General features: G+C 42.0%; 1 protein-coding gene across 1 annotated transcript in view; it reads left to right on the forward strand.

Annotated features, from left to right (window-relative positions):
- LOC144485739 (IgGFc-binding protein-like) overlaps positions 1-17066 on the forward strand; it is an 80261-nt gene that overhangs the window by 33256 nt on the left and 29939 nt on the right. The window contains exons 26-29 of the mRNA XM_078203848.1: positions 3640-3804; positions 6577-6704; positions 7135-7403; positions 9600-9808. Coding sequence (XP_078059974.1) covers positions 3640-3804; positions 6577-6704; positions 7135-7403; positions 9600-9808 — 771 coding nt within the window. The remainder of the gene's footprint in view (positions 1-3639; positions 3805-6576; positions 6705-7134; positions 7404-9599; positions 9809-17066) is intronic.

The raw sequence follows: 17066 nt of genomic DNA on the forward strand, positions 1-17066 counted from the left end.
TCCTGGATTCTGCTGTGGTAATAATAGTAAAACTGCCCCTTACAACCATGAATTGATGAAAACTTCCACTCTAATGTTGTTTGATTCATAGAATCATACAGTGCAGAAGAGGCCCTTCGGCCCATCAAGTCTGCACCAACACTTGAACTCCCACCTAATCCCGTCTGCCAGCACTTGGCCCATAGTCCTGACTATGTTTCATTTTAAAATCCTAGTAAAAGTTACAGCTTGTTTTACCAGAATACTACATTCAATATTATGTCAAACACATTCACTCACTGCCCATGAAAAGATAATTTTATCTTTATGGCGTGTCCAATTTCTTCACATTTATTAAAAATTCCACATTTTTAAAAACATATCTTTTCTTTTTTAAAAAAAAACTGTTTAATTCAGCTTCTATTTCAATACAGTTTATGCATTTATTTCACTATCTGAAAATTTAAAGATGAAAGGCTTTTAAGCACTTTTACTGTGTTTGAATACTTCACGTACCAACCGACTCAAGAACAGCTTCTTCCCTGCTGCTGTCAGACTTTTGAACGGACCTACCTCGCATTAAGTTGATCTTTTGCTAGACCCGAGCTATGACTGTAACACTACATTCTGCACTCTCTCATTTCCTTCCCTATGAACAATACTTTTCACTGTATGTTAATACATGCGACAATAATAAATCAAATCAAATCAGTGTGACTGGCTACCTTTTTGCTGACATCACTACTGCATGCGAAGACATCCCATTGATTTGGCACCAGACTTACACTGCCAGGGAAAAGGGAAATCCCTGTCACTGAGAACACAAGATCTTTGTGGGATGCTTTCTTTGAGGTCAGCTGTGGGCACCATTGCTTTGCTGCTGACCACCAAATCCAGGTCACCTGTATCTGGGGTCACCATTGCAGATGTCAGAGCAGCTTTCTTGAAGGTCAACCCATGGAAAGCGACTGGCCCGGATGGGATACCCGGACGTGCACTCAGATCCTGCGCGGATCAGCTGGCGGAGGTATTCACAGACATCTTCAACCTCTCTTTACAACAATCTGAGTTCCCTATCTGCTTCAAGAAGATGACCATCATCCCGGTACCTAAGAAAAACCAAGCAACGTGCCTTAATGACTATTGGCCGGTGGCTCTGACATCCATCATTATGAAGTGCTTCGAAAGGTTAGTCACGGCATGAATCAATTCCAGCCTCCTGGACTACCTGGATCCACTACAGTTTGCCTACCGCCGCAACAGTGGTCAGCCATTGCCATTTCCCTGGCCCTGCACTCAACCCTGGAACACCTAGATAACAAGGACACCTATGTCAGACTCCTATTTATTGACTACAGCTCAGCCTTCAACACTATTATTTCCACGAAACTCATCTCCAAACTCCGTAGCCTGGGCCTTGGCACCTCCCTCTGCGACTGGATCCTGAACTTCCTAACTCACAGACCACAATCAGTAAGGATAGGCAACAACACCTCCTCCACGATCATCCTCAACACCGGTGCCCCACAAGGCTGTGTTCTCAACCCTCTACTATACTCCTTGTACACCTATGACTGTGCGGCCAAATTCCTCTCCAATTTGATTTTCAAGTTTGCTGACGACACCACCATAGTGGGTCAGATCTCAAACAATGACAAGACAGAGTACAGGAATGAGGTAGAGAATCTGGTGAACTGGTGTGGCAACAGTAATCTCTCCTTCAATGTCAACAAAATCAAGGAGATTGTCATCGGCTTCAGGAAGTGTAAAGGAGAACATGCCCCTGTCTACATCAATGGGGACGAAGTAGAAAGGGTCAAGAGCTTCAAGTTTTTAGGTGTCCAGATCACCAACAACCTGTCCTGGTCCCCCCATGCTGACACTATAGTTAAGAAAGCCCACCAACACCTCTACTTTCTCAGAAGACTAAGGAAATTTGGCATGTCAGTTAGGACTCTCATCAACTTTTACAGATGCACCATAGAAAGCATTCTTTCTGGTTGTATCACAGCTTGGTATGGCTCCTGCTCTGCCCAAGACCGCAAGAAACTACAAAAGGTCGTGAATGTAGCCCAATCCATCATGCAAACCAGCCTCCCATCCATTGACTCTGTCTACACTTCCTGCTGCCTTGGCAAAGAAGCTAGCATAATTAAGGACACCATGCACCCCGGACATTCTCACTTCCATCTTCTTCCTTTGGGAAAAAGATACAAAAGCCTGAGGTCATGTACCAACCGACTCAAGAACAGCTTCTTCCCTGCTGCTGCCTTCAGACTTTTGAATGGACTTACCTCGCATTAAGTTGATCTTTCTCTGCACCCTAGCTATGACTGTAACACTACATTCTGCACTCTCTCGTTTCCTTCTCTATGAACGGTATGTTTTGTCTGTATAGCGCGCAGGAAACGATACTTCTCACTGTATGTTAATACATGTGACAATAATAAACCAAATCAAATCAAATCAAGTCAGTGTTTGGCACAATTAAATGGTGAGTATCCCCCCAGCAGTGTATGTCAGTCTTAAAATCTCAGAAGAGCAACCATAATGCAGCAGGGAAACATTTTCAATGTCTCAAACATGATATCTGAGACTGCAAATCAGCATCAATCAATTAATCAAAAAAATTCTTTTTTTGCCTCAATGCTCCATGCAATTCATTGGCCAATGCGCTATAACATATTTAGCCGGGTGCTGAAGAGCAGGCATAGTTCAAGGTGATCTCCTGTACCTTCAGGTGACATAACATGATTGGAAACTGACTGGAAAATTGGCAGGCACATAGGATCATAGAATGGTTACAGCACACAAGGCCATTCAGCCCATTGTGTCCATGCTGGCTCTCTGTCAGAACTACTGAGCTCATCCCAGTTGCCCCAACTTTTTTTCCATCAGTCTGCATTTTTTTATTTACAGATAATTATCCAATTCCCTTTTGAAAGCCACCATTGTATCTGCCTTCACCACACTCTCAGGCAGTGAATTCCAGAGCCTAACCACACACTGTGTTAAACAGTTTTCCCTCATGTCGCATATAACCTCATGGTTCTCTGCATTAAATTTCATCTGCCATTTGTCTAGCATGTCTCTGTTCGCTTGATATCCATCATTGTCCTCCTCACAGTTCACAATGCTTCCAAATTTTGTGAAAATAACTATAGCCCACTGTGAGCTACAAAACAGTATCACTAGTGGAGAGATTTTTCTCTGTACCGTATATGTAATGAAATTTTAAATTAATTGGAGTAGATTTTTAACTTGCAATCGAGCGTAAAACTGATATTGTGGATGAATCGCCTGTTACAGAAACTATACAAATTAAGTACAGTAAGAAGTCTCACAACACCAGGTTAAAATCCACCAGGTTATATCAATTAAGTATGAAGAAATGAGCATGGAGCAGTTCCTGTGCCGGGTGAGCAATCCACAACATCAGAAGCAGGGTGGAAACCCATTTTTCAGAAACTGATTTGAGAACTTACACAGAGAAAACATTCCCTCCCCGATCTCACCCCTGCACTCTCAGTTGATGTTAGTTTTCTTCCCTCAGTAGTCTGAGGTAACGTTTAGTTTGTAGTGCTGAAAAATTATTCTGTTTCATCATCATTTTGCTCCAGTTGATTGTGTCTGTCTCATACAAAGTGTCTTACTTTTCAGCTGGATGGAGAAAGGACTCGCATGCCAATCCAGGGTCGTTTGAGAGGCATTAATGTTCTAACAAATGGCATCTATACAATCGTCGAGACAGATTTTGGAATGTCAGTGAAATATGATGGCAATCACAATCTAAAGATCGATTTGCCAAACTCGTATCATTCAAAGGTAAGCAGACAAACACATTAATTCCCTGATTAACCTAAATGTCATGTACACATTGGAACACAAGCCACCTACTGCCTCAAAAGAGCTGTGAGCCTGTAATCAAACCATGGTGACTCACAGCATGGTGTTCATGCTTGTTATCAAAATTAATCATTTTTTTCAGTGACTAATGTATGGCTATTTTAATATAAACTAAACCCCGATCAATATTTTCCTCATGGTTTGAATCCTTTATAAAATAGATGTGTGAGGCAGTAACGGAATATGCTTTTCGATGAAAGGTCTGAGTAAATAATTTTGGATGCGATTTCATTCTGCTGTAAAAGCGTTGGGATTAAATTAAAAACAACAACACAAAGATAGCCTGTTAAAAACTTCTTGAATGCTTGTTAACGCTACAAACAGACACAGGTCAACTTTGAAGAATTTTTAAAAATTATCTGTCATATCCACAAAAGGAGGGAAAAATAGAGTGCAGTTACCATTTTTTCTATCTTTTTTGACAGTCAGTAAGTGAAACAGATAGAGATTTGATTTGATTTGATTTATTATTGTCACGTGTTAGTATACAGTGAGAAGTATTGTTTCTTGCACGCTATATAGATAAACCACACATTGAGAAGGAAAGGAGAGGATGCAGAATGTAGTGTTTCAGTCATAGCTAGGGTGTAGAGAAGGATCAACTTATTGCAAGGTAGGTCCATTCAAAGTCTGAAGGCAGCAGGGAAGAAGCTGTTCTTGAGTCGGTTGCTATGTGACCTAGACTTTTGTATCTATTTCCTTGCGGAAGAAGGTGGAAGAGAGTAGTCCCGGGATGTGTGATGTCCTTGATTATACCGGCTGCTTTTCCGAGGCAGCGGGAAGTGTAGACAGAGTAAATGGATGGGAGGCTGGTTTGCATGATGGACTGAGCTTTGTTCACGGCACTTTGTAGTTTTATGCCGTCTTGGACAGAGCAGGAGCCATACCAAGCTGTGATACATTTGAAAAGGATGCTTTCTATGGTGCATCTATAAAAGTTGGTGAGACATGCCAAATTTCCTTAGTCGCCTGAGAAAGTAGAGGTGTTGGTGGGCTTTCTTAACTATAGCATTGATGGATCAGGACAGGTTGTTCGTGATCTGGATATCTAGAAAGAAGAGAACAGAAAAAACTATGAGTCATTTAGCGATGGGACTCAAGAACCCACACGTATACTTGGCTCAAAACTTCCAGCTCCTGTCGGATCTAATTTCTCCACTAGCCTATTTAGCACAAACACCAGAGCAGTCAGGGTTGACTCCTGATCAGTCATGGATTAGCTCCTCTGGGCTAGGGGAGTAGTAAGGTTCAGTCAATTAGCCCAAGCAGCCCTAAGTGTGGGAAGGTAATTATCAACCAGCGATCTCTCTCTTAATCACTAATAGCTCTTGTTATAAAGTGAATGCATATCAGAGGAGATGGGATTCAGCTCGAATGCCTACAGCATTGAAAGATCTGATTATTTTCACTGTAGTCTTAAACATATGGCTATAAACAGTTACGTGAGGTTCAAGAGGATAGCTAATGCAGCATCAGTTGGCACCTTCAGCAGGGAAACCTAGAAGGACAACCTGCAAAATCTGAAGCGTGGTGGGTAATAAATGTTTTTTTGCAGTACCAAGTTCACTGTGAGCCAATTTGTGATATAAATCTTACACCTAGGTGTATATTAAGTATACTTTAATCATTTGAAGCTCATATAATATCTGTAAACAGAGACCAGAATACAAAGTAAGGAGCATTTTGCGTCTGTTTAAAATATTTTGGTAGCAGATGCATCTCTGATGATTTTCCAAAGAGAGGCCTGTTTACTATACATTGAATGGCATTTTCCAGCCCTTCCCATTGGCGGGATCTTCTGGTTCCCCCCCAAAGCTAATCCTAACCCCACTGCAGCGGGTTCTCCGGCAGCAGGAATGGGCGGGCAAACCACACAAAATGCTGTGGACACTGGAAGATCCCACGGAAGGCCAATGGCAAGCTTCAAAAGATTAAAATGCACAAAAAATAAACCTAGGTGGAAAATTTATATCACAAATTGGCTTACAGTGAACTTGGGTACTGGAAAAAAAATATTTTGTTCATAAAGCTAGATGGTGCACACTGCTGACATTGTTTTTCAGTGGTGGAGAGAGTGAATGTTTGTGGTTAGCACTTCTGCCTCACAGTGCCAGGGACCCGGGTTCAATTCCAGCCTTGGGTGACTGTGTGGAGTTTGCATGTTCTCCCCATCTCTGCGTGGGTTTCCTCCGGGTGCTCCGGTTTCCTCCCACAGTCCAAAGATGCCCGGGTTAGGTTGATTGACCATGCTAAATTGCTGCTTAGTGTCAGGGAGATTAGCAGGGTAAATAGGTGGGATTACGGGGTTAGGACCTGGGTGGGATTGTTGTTGGTGCAGGCTCGATGGGTCAAGTGGCCTTCTTCGGCACTGTAGGGATTCTTTGAATTGACGAAAGGGTGCCAATCAAACAGACTGTTTTGTCTTGGATGGTGTCAAGTTTCTTGAGTGTTGTTGAATATCTGACTATTGGTTTCTGCAGTCATTTCCCAGCATCTCGGAACTGAGAATTTCCCAACATGTCAAATCGGAAAATTTGACTTAATCTTCCTAATATCAGTTTACTGTTGACATGAACAAGAATTTTAAAAATGCAGTGTTCTTAGGTTTTTTTATGTTGCAGTATGCCCCCTTATCTAATGTAACCTATTCCTTGTTATCACTTTTGGGAATCTGTCCCTCTGTTACTACAGGTGTGTGGTATGTGTGGTAATTACAACGGCCTTAAAGCTGATGAGTTGCAAATGCCTAATGGAATCATTGCACCCAATGCAACTCACTTTGGAAACAGCTGGAAGTCAGAGGAATACAGCAATGTAGGGTAAGATTTAAACTTGCATATATCACAAAGATACACAAAAGTACTCTTTCTTCATTCATTACACACAGTGAATAATACAAAACTGGAAGTGGACACAAGGCATCGTCGTAGAAATAGGAGTAAGTATATACCAAATCCTGGGTAAAGGATGGCCATTGGATTGAAGCTTTCCAACATACATAATGCTAAAAATTATCATTGACACATTACCATACAAATGCTTATTTCACACTTCTCTCTGCCATAAATAGATAAAGGAGCATGTTAATTGATATCGACATATTCATCATATTTGAGTTATCACAAACATCACTTATTCGCAGACTGTTGTAATAGCCTTTTAAAGACATGCCATTTGGAGCCATGTAATTAAAGAAAAGAGTTAGAATGTTTGAAGTATAATAAAATCTGTGCTGTCTGTTTTTACTAGCTGTCAACCGGACAACAGAAGACAAGTGGACTCGCTTTGCACCCCAGGAGAGAAACTGATCATTGAGTCCCAGTGCCAGGAGCTGATGTATGATAAATACAAATCTTGTCATCACTTTGTTAACCCAGATTTCTTCATCAAGAACTGTATACAGGACATGTGCAAGTATAATGACATGATTCCAACACTCTGTGATAACATCCAAAACTATGTTGATGCTTGTAAGGAAGAGGGAGTAGAAATTAAATGGAGGAACAGTACATTCTGCCGTAAGTTGATTGTTATATGTTATGATTATATTATGTTATTTGCAGGAGAGAGATTAAGTTAATGAAAGTTAAATAACTCACACACACATATGTATATCAATATTCAAATATATGGTGCAATATAGCATTGTCACAATATGATACATGAACAAGACACTCAATGGAGAGGCATATATTCTGCAAAATTAAAAGAACAAGGGGCCTGAAAATACACAATCTTTTTGACCTGTACCCACTGCAATTTTGGTGGGAGCTAGTACATCACTAGGGCCAAAGACATATGCTAGATCACAGACAAGCATCAAACTATCTGCACCGGCCTGCTGTAGCCGCACCTCCAAAAACATCAAAACAGCCATCAGTGCACAAACATGAAGGGACTCCCAAAATTGGAATTCATGTGACCTGGTTCTCAAAAAAATCAGTGTAGGGCTGGTGAAGGTTGACCAGAGGTTAAAAACCCAAATTGAAGGTCTAGGACAAGATCAAGGCCTGGCCCCTGCAAGCAAGCTTCCAGGCCATTATCAGGAAGCTCTCAGGGTGTCAACATTGCCCCCACTCCCCCACCACAATGTGTGGCCTTGTGTGGCCAAGATGTCTGGCCTAGAAACAGTCCTAGCAATGCAAGTGCATGCTGACGGAATTCAAATCAGATGATCTCTCCTGACTCAAAATATTCTAACGGATCAATAGTATAGATCACCATTGGGTGTGATTCTGGCATAAGTTTCAAGATCATTGGCATGTAAATTTTCGACAGTTATTTATGGTAAAGGCTAGGGATCCCCAGGTTTAGCTACATGGATACATCTTTCCTCCCAGCATTGTCAACTCCAAGTCAGGAGAAGATCCAGCTCCAAAAACTGTTATAACATCTAACAGTCACAGAAATCCTACAGTGCAGAAGGAGGCCACTCGGCCCATCGAGTCCGCACTGACCACAATCCCACCCAGGCCCCACCCCACGCACTTTACCCACTAATCCCTCTAACCTACGCATCCCAGGACTCTAAGGGGCAATTTTTTTTTTAACCTAGCCAATCAACCTAACCCGCACATCTTTGGACTGTGGGAGGAAACCGGAGCACCCGGAGGAAACCCACGCAGACACGAGGAGAATGTGCAAACTCCACACAGACAGTGACCCGAGCCGGGAATCGAACCCGAGACCCTGGAGCTGTGAAGCAGCAGTGCTAACCACTGTGCTACCGTGCCATAGGTTCATTCATTGAATAGCTGAGCTGTACAGCATGTGAAATCTACGGTTCAGTTTTCATTTAATGTTAACTTACTTGCTTTCTACCAGAGTGGTATTAAAAACATTGGGATTGGCATCAACTCCCAATGTTGGCAAGTGAAATTCTCCAGGGTTCATGCTTCTAATCACTACCCAGTAACTGTTGCTCAGAATGCACATATGTAGATGTTGAGAGGATTGGGTTAAGATATCCTCTGTGGCAGGATGGCCTATAACATTTACGTTCCAAGGCTCAACATGAATCATGATCACTTGAGAAAGATGCTGAAACAATTATAGGAACATAGAAAATAGAATGATCCCTTTAGCCCCAAGAGCTACATTTAATTTCTTCTTGAAATCATACAACATTTTGGCTCTAACTACATCCTGTGGTAGTGAATTCCACACACTCACCACTCTCTGGGTGAAGAAATCTCTCCTCACCTCAGCCCTAAAAGGTTTATCCCTTATCCTCAAACTATGATTCCTAGTTTTGGACTACCTCACCATTGGGAACATTCTTTCAAGTCAGGTCCTAGCAAGCAGCAAATGAATCATTGCCTTCGAGAGAGATGCAGGGGGAGAGAATTAGTGAGAAGGAATAAGCAGCAAATTATCTATTATCCAAAGAATTTCCCATCTGCCAATCTAAACATAGAAATACACCAGGACTAGACATTACCTTCCAATAAGAAGCTATTGCTTGGAATAAGAATAAGAAAGAATTTGAAACGATTAAAGTTGAACTCTATTGTCTTACGATTATTCTGAATGTCTGTGCACCTGAAATTGCTTTAGTCGTCTTTCTGCTTGGTTCAACTTACACAAAATAAATTATTTGATTTTTCTCAAGGATCATTGAAAGTTATTCAATAATTTTTGCCTTTGTTCTTTCACCTGATCTGGCAAATTTAATTTACTGATTTTGTGGAAATGTTTTATATTTGCTTTTGCAGCTCTGTATTGTCCACCAAACAGCTACTACATGAACTGTGCTCCGGCTTGTCCCCCTACATGCAATAATATCTACGCAGAATCCAGCTGTGCCAAGCCTTCAGTGTGTATAGAAGGATGTGTATGTGACAACGGTTTTGTACTCAGTGATGACAGCTGCGTTCCAATCAGTGAATGCGGTTGCAGAGACAAAAACGATAATTATCATTGTGTAAGTATGCCAAGAAAAGTCTCAATGAACTAATTTCAGGAAAGACTACAGATTTTGAGAAGTGGATTATACATATTCTTTGATAGAAGGTGTCTTGGTTGAATAATAGCACTTTTGCCTTTGTGTCAGAAGGCTGTAGCTTCAATCCCACTTCAGAGATTTGAATATATAAGCCAGGATTCAGCTCGATGGCCTACCACAGTGACCAGTGACGATGGAGAATTTGGCATTTAGCCAAATTTCCATTCACAGCAGCGGGACCAGAGAATCCCAGAAGCGGACAAGGTTGGAGAATCCTGGCCATAATCTAGGTCAATGTTCATTGATGTACGAAGGATCTGCTACACTGTCTGCCTTCTCAGGTGTATGTAAAAGACCCCATGATACTATTCAAAGAAGAACAGACTGTTTTCTTGCTAATGTTTGACATTGTGGGAAGCATCTGTTCTGAAGAAGCGTCATATTTGACACGAATGTTAACTCTTGATTCTCTTTCCACAGATGTTGCCAGACCTGCTGAGTTTTACCAGCATTTTCTGTTTTCATTATCACTGAAGTATTATCTGGTCATTTATCTAAGTGCTGTTTGTGAGACTTACAACACGTTGTTTCATTACATGAATGAAAATTGTCACTTTGTAGTACAGAATTAGAGTTGAAAAAAGAGAAATGTTGTCAAAGCTTTTCAGCATTGGGGCGGCATGGTGACATCATGGTTAGCACTGCTGCCTCACAGCGCCAGGAACCCGGGTTTGATTCCGGCCTCGGATCACTGGCTGTGTGGAGTTTGCATGTTCTCCCCGTGTCTGCGTGGGTTTCCTCCGGGTGCTCCAGTTTCCTCCCACAGTCTGAAAGATGTGCTGGTTAGGCGAATTGGTCATGCAAAATTCTCCCTCAGTGTACCCGAACAGACAGCGGAGTGTGGCGACTAGGGGATTTTCACAGTAACTTCATTGCAGTGAGAATGTGCTTATGACTAATAAATAAACTTTACTTTAACTTTTCTTGCACTCATCAGGACAGATTCACAAGAATATCAAATCTCAAAGGGAACAACAATTTATATTGCATCAGAAGAGGGTGCTGTTTCTTTCTATTCCTTCTATATTTGATTCTGAAAGGACCAGTCACAAGCATGGAATGTCATTATTCTTCATGGTAATAGAAATAATAGTAATTTAAATGAAACTTCCATATCTTCTGGCTCTCCCTAAGCACTTCACAGTCAAAGAGCTACTTTTGAAGTGTTGTCCAAATTGTTATGTAGGCACATGAAGTAACCAATTTGTACACTACAAGGTCCTACCAACAGCAATCAGATGAATAAGCAGATAAGCTATTTTTAATAGTGTCTTTGAAGTATACATATTGGTTGAGACACTGGAAGAACTCCGCTACTCTACGATCAAATGGTACTGGAATTTTTGACAGCCACCCAAATAGACAGACAAAGCTTCAGTTTATCATCTCCTCTGAAAGGCCGAATATCCATTGCTGAACTGGGAGTATCAAGCTGATTATATGCTGAAGTCCTGGAATGCAACTTGAATCCGTTGCTTTGTGGGCAGAATGTTTCCTTTGAGTGGAGGCGGGACTGGAGACAGGAAAGCTGCAAAATTGGCATCAGAGCAGTTTGCTGACATGTTCCTGCTTCTAGGTTATCTGAAAAGTGAATGGTTTTGGTGTGGTGGGAGGAGGGGGAGGTGGCTGGTGGCTACCAGCAAGCAAGTGGCAAGTAGCCAATTAAGGCCCATATAGGACCTATTAAGGGCATAGAGGAGATGTCAACTGAATATTCCAGTTGAATATGTGACCTGCACAACTGCTAATTTCTGGCTGATGCATGGAGACAACCTTCAAGCAGCAGGCCAGGGCCAATATTCCAAATAGCTATTTTGCCTCTGTGGCTGCGAAATAGCCATAGCTGCAGCCATTGATTACTTTGTGGAGTGGTATCCTTTGTCACAAACCACATAGATGGTATCTGCAAGAGCATCTCAACTTGAAACACCAGTTCATTGTGGTGTATAGCTTTGTTTTTGGAATAGTGTGAGGAGTCATGTGAAACCCCCAGTGAGAATAACCAATCCAGTCATTCTGTAACAATTATGAAAGCCTATTTATTAAATTAAAGACAAATACACACGAATAGGACTATAACACTCTAAGACAATTAAATATATGAATCACTAAACTGTGTGTTTAGTAATTCATATATTTAATTGCATTCGAATGTTATAGTTCTAGTTTGTATCGAAATTACCCCTTGTTCCAAAATATATATTTGCGATCCCTGAACGCCTTTAGACATTCCCAAATTAACATCCAAATTAAATAAATCTATAAATCAAATCCAGTTTATAGTTACCACACAATACAAGGTGGATAATCAAGTCTGGGAAATATCTTCCCCTGGTCCAACGAAGATATTTAAAATGTCTTTATGAAGGTTCCTGCACTACATTGGCTCTAAGACTTCTCAGATGTTAAAATAGCCTCTCCGGTTCTTAGATATTACAATGCCTCTAGGCTGCGAGATGTTAAACTGGCCTGCCTACTTCTGCAGGTGCTGGCAATTATATCATGGTTTCTCACTGATTCTCCCCTCTGTGTATTTGAGCTGTCTGCATCTCTCACATCCCGTGACTCTTGAAATTACTATCTGTATACCTCCACTGATCTCAGTCGTTTAGGTAAGCTGTTTCTGATGATAGCTATCTACACCTGATTCTGTCTGAATGCCTGCTAATCTCATTACTGGGAAAAGTTGCATCTCATCATCCCCTTTGAATGCCAGCTACTGCTGCCACTAGGCAGAACAATGATAGCTTCCAAAATAGTGATCTGGTAGCTGTGGCCAGTATAAATATAAGCTTTATTAAAAAGTCTTCAGAGAGCATCTCCAACTTTAGGGTGCCCTGTCCCTCGTTCTTTCTCCCCCTCTCCTGCAGAAAATAATGGTAGGATCAGGCAGAGGCAACATGGATTTATGAAAGGAAATCATATCTGACAAATCTGTTGGAATATTTTGAGGATGTTACTAACAGGATTGATAAGGGAGAACCAGTGAATGTGGTGAATTTGGATTTTAGAAAGAACAAAGAAAATTACAGCACAGGAACAGGCCCTTCGTCCCTCCAAGCCTGCACCAACCATGCTGCCCGACTGAACTAAAACCCCCTACCCTCCGGGGACAATATCCCTCTATTCCCATCCTATTCATGTACTTGTCACGCCCCTTAAAAGTCACTACCGTATCCGCTTCCACGACCTCCCCCGGCAACGGGTTCCAGGCACCCACTACTCTCTGTGTAAAAAATCTGCCTCGTACCTCTCCTTTAGACCTTGCCCCTCGCACCTTAAACCTGTGCCCCCCAGTAATTGACTCTTTCACCCTGGGAAAAAGCTTCTGACTATCCACTCTGTCCTGTCCGTGCCTCTCATAATCTTGTAGACTTCTATCAGGTCTCCCCTCAACCTCCGTTGCTCCAGTGAGAACAAACCAAGTTTCTCCAACCTCTCCTCATAGCTAATGCCCTCCATACCAGGGAACATCCTGGTAAATCTTTTCCGTACCCTCTCCAAAGCCTCCACACCCTTCTGGTAGTGTGGCGACCAGAATTGAACACTATATTCCAAGTGTGGCCTAACTAATGTTCTATAAAGCTGCAACATGACTTGCCAATTTTAAAACTCAATGCCTCGGCCGATGAAGGCAAGCATGCCGTATGCCTTCTTGACTATCTTCTCTACCTGCATTGCCACTTTCAGTGACCTGTGTACCTGTACACCCAGATCCCTTTGCCTATCAATACTTTTAAGGGTTCTTTCATTTACTGTATATTTCCTATCTGTATTAGACCTTCCAAAATGCATTACCTCACATTTGTCCGGATTAAACTCCATCTGCCATCTCTCCGCCCAAGTCTCCAACTGATCTATATCCTGCTGTATCCTCTGATGGTCCTCATCGCTATCCGCAAATCCACCAACCTTCGTGTTGTCCACAAACTTACTAATCAAACCAGTTACATTTTCCTCCAAATCATTTATATATATTACAAACAGCAAAGGTCCCAGCACTGATCCCTGAGGAACACCACTTGTCACAGCCCTCCATTCAGAAACACACCCTTCCACTGTTACCCTCTGTCTTCTTTGACCGAGCCAGTTTTGTATCCACCTTGCTAGCTCACATCAGATCCCATGTGACTTCACCTTCTGCACCAGTCTGCCATGAGGGACCTTGTCAAAGGCCTTACTGAAGTCCATGTAGACAACATCCACTGCCCTACCCTCATCAATCATCTTCGTCACTTCCTCAAAAAACTCGATCAAGTTCGTGAGACACGGCCTCCACTTCACAAAACCTTGTTGCCTCTCACTAATACGTCCACTTATTTCCAAGTGGGAATAAATCCTGTCTCGAAGAATCCTCTCCAATAATTTCCCTACCACTGATGTAAGGCTCACCGGCCAGTAATTACCTGGATTATTCTTGCTCCCCTTCTTAAACAAAGGAACAACATTGGCTATTCTCCAATCCTCTGGGACCTCCCCTGTAGCCAGTGAAGATACAAAGATTTCTCTCAAGGCCCCAGCAATTTCCTCCCTTGCCTCTCTCAGTATTCTGGGGTATATCCCATCAGGCCCTGGGGACTTGTCTACTTTAATGTTTCTCAAAAACCCCAATGCCTCCTTCTTTTTGATCTCAACATGACTCAAACTATCTACACATCCTTTCCCAGACTCATCATCCACCAAGTCCTTCTCTTTGGTGAATACTGATGCAAAGTACTCATTTAACACCTCGCCCATTTCCTCTGGCTCCACGCATAGATTCCCTCCCTTGTCCTTGAGTGGTTGTCGATAAAGTTCCACAACAAACAAAATTAGAGCTCATGGGATTGGGGGAAATATACTGAGATGAATTGAGGATTGGTTCATGGATAGAAAACAGGGAGTTGAGGTAAATGGATTATTCTCAAGTCGGCAAGATGGGACTAGTGAGGTACCGCAGGGATCAGTGCTTGGACCCCAGCTATTCACAATCTAGATCAATGATTTGGATTTGGGGATTAAATGTAATATTTTCAAATTTGCTGAAGACACAGAACTTGGTGGGAATGTGAATTGTGAGGCTAAGGGAGTAGAAAACATGACAGATGGAATATAAGTGGAATAATGTGAAGTTATCCACTTTGGTAGTAAAAATAGAAATGTGGAGAATTTCTTGGTAATTGGTGTTGATTTCCAGAGACCTTGGTGTTCTTGTTGATAAGGTGCTGAAAGCTAATAAGCAGTTGCAACAGGCAATTAGGAAGGCAAATTGTATGTTGGCCTTTATTGCAAGGTGATTTGAGTACAGGAGAAAGGAATTCTTACTATAGTTGTATGGAGTCTTGGTGGAACCACACCTGGAGTATTGTGTGTAGTTTTGGTCTCCTTACTTACGGAAGGATATACTGGCCATTGAAAGAATGTGGCAAATGTTCACCAGTTAATCCCAGGGATGGCATGATTATCCTATGAGAAAAGATTGAGGAGACTGGGCCTGTATTATCTAGAGTTCAGAAGAATGAAAGGTGGGCTCATTGAAGTTTATAAAATTCTTACAGGGCTCAACAGCCTAAATGCAGGAACAGTGTTTCCCCTGTTTGGGGGTCTAGATCCAGGGGACAGAGTCTCAGAATAAGAGGCAGGCCATTTAGGACCAAGATGAGGTGCAATTTCTTTTGTTAATCTTTGGAATTCCCTACCACAGAGGGCTGTGGAGGTTTAGACATTGAGTACGTTCAAAGCAGAGGTCAGTAGATATCAAGATACCAATGACATCAAGGGACCTGGGAGTAATGAGGAAGATAGCATAGAGGTAGAAGATAAGCCATGAGCTAATTAAATGGTGGAGCAGGCGAGAGGGGCCAAACAGGCTACTCCTGTTCATATGTTCCAACATCAGTAGCTCCCACATCTGAAGTTGGGGCTGCCAACTTTGCAACAGAGAAACTAAGGCATCAAGGCCAAAAATTGCACCAGAATTGAACTACATGAATTTGATCATAATTACTGTTTCTCACGTTCCTGTGGAATAAAACAGCTTAATGATTGGAACCAAAGCCTGTCTTACTCAGCAGTAACCCAATCCACCTGCAACAAAACTGAAGAAAAACACTTGGGACATATGTGAAAATCTGATCGAGAGCACAAGGGGATGCTGTTGTTCCATCCCTGGGTTATACTACCTAACAAGTAGAAACAGGTAGAATGTGTCAACTCCTGCAAAGGTAAGAGAAAGACCGGCAATGCTGTTCTTGAAAAGATGCCTGCAGCATGCTGCATACCATTTGTACAAAGAGTTGCACATAGAATACCAGCAGAGGGAGAAAACGCAGGAAAATCTCAGCAGGTCTGGAAGCATCTGTAAGGGGAGAAAAGAGCTAACGTTTCGAGTCCAGATAATCCTTTGTCAAAGCTTGTCAATACCAGCATGTGTTTTTTCTTTGCTGAGGCTGAGGGACCTCTGTATGAGGTTATGGGCGGGATTTTCCAGCCGTGTTCGCTCCCAAAGTGGAAAATCCCACCCGAGTTAAACGGACCTTTGCATAGTCTGCCCCCCGCCTGCTTCGATTTCCATGGCGAGTGGGATGGAAAAATTCCCCTCTATGTATTTCCAGTAGATTTTTGGTTTTTATCTGATATTTTTGTTCATTATTTTTAAGTTTGCCAACTGTGATTGTATTCATGAAAGTTTCATCACACGCCTTGACCCTATGCTCCAGCCATTAGTTGGCCAACACACCCTTGTATCAAAAAGAACTTGAACAAATACTTGACGGGTGAACAGTGGGGAAAAAGCAGGAAAGATGGCTAATTTGATAGCCTTCCAAAGCGAAAACACTTGTTACCCAAGTGGATGATGCTTCACTGTCTGCCAAACAGCCTTTATTTCTCATTTTCAATGTTTTTATACCTGGTAATGAGAAATGTTCAAAGGAAATGAGCAACATTTTTTAAATGGCACCATGATTTTTCTCCAGGGTCGCACGCAGCAGCGCCCGGAATTTGATTCTGTCCCTGGAGACTCCAGGCCAATCCTGGAGAGAAACAGAAAATTCTGGAAAATCTTAGCAGGTCTCACTGCATCTGTGGAGAGAGAATAGAGCCAATGTTCTGAGTCAGGACGATCCTTTGTCAGAACTCTGACTCAAAAGATTGGCTCTATTCTCTCTGCAGATGCTATCGTACCTAAAGTTTAACG

Source organism: Mustelus asterias, chromosome 3 (genome assembly GCF_964213995.1).
Source record: "Mustelus asterias chromosome 3, sMusAst1.hap1.1, whole genome shotgun sequence".
Taxonomy (NCBI): Eukaryota; Metazoa; Chordata; class Chondrichthyes; order Carcharhiniformes; family Triakidae; genus Mustelus; species Mustelus asterias.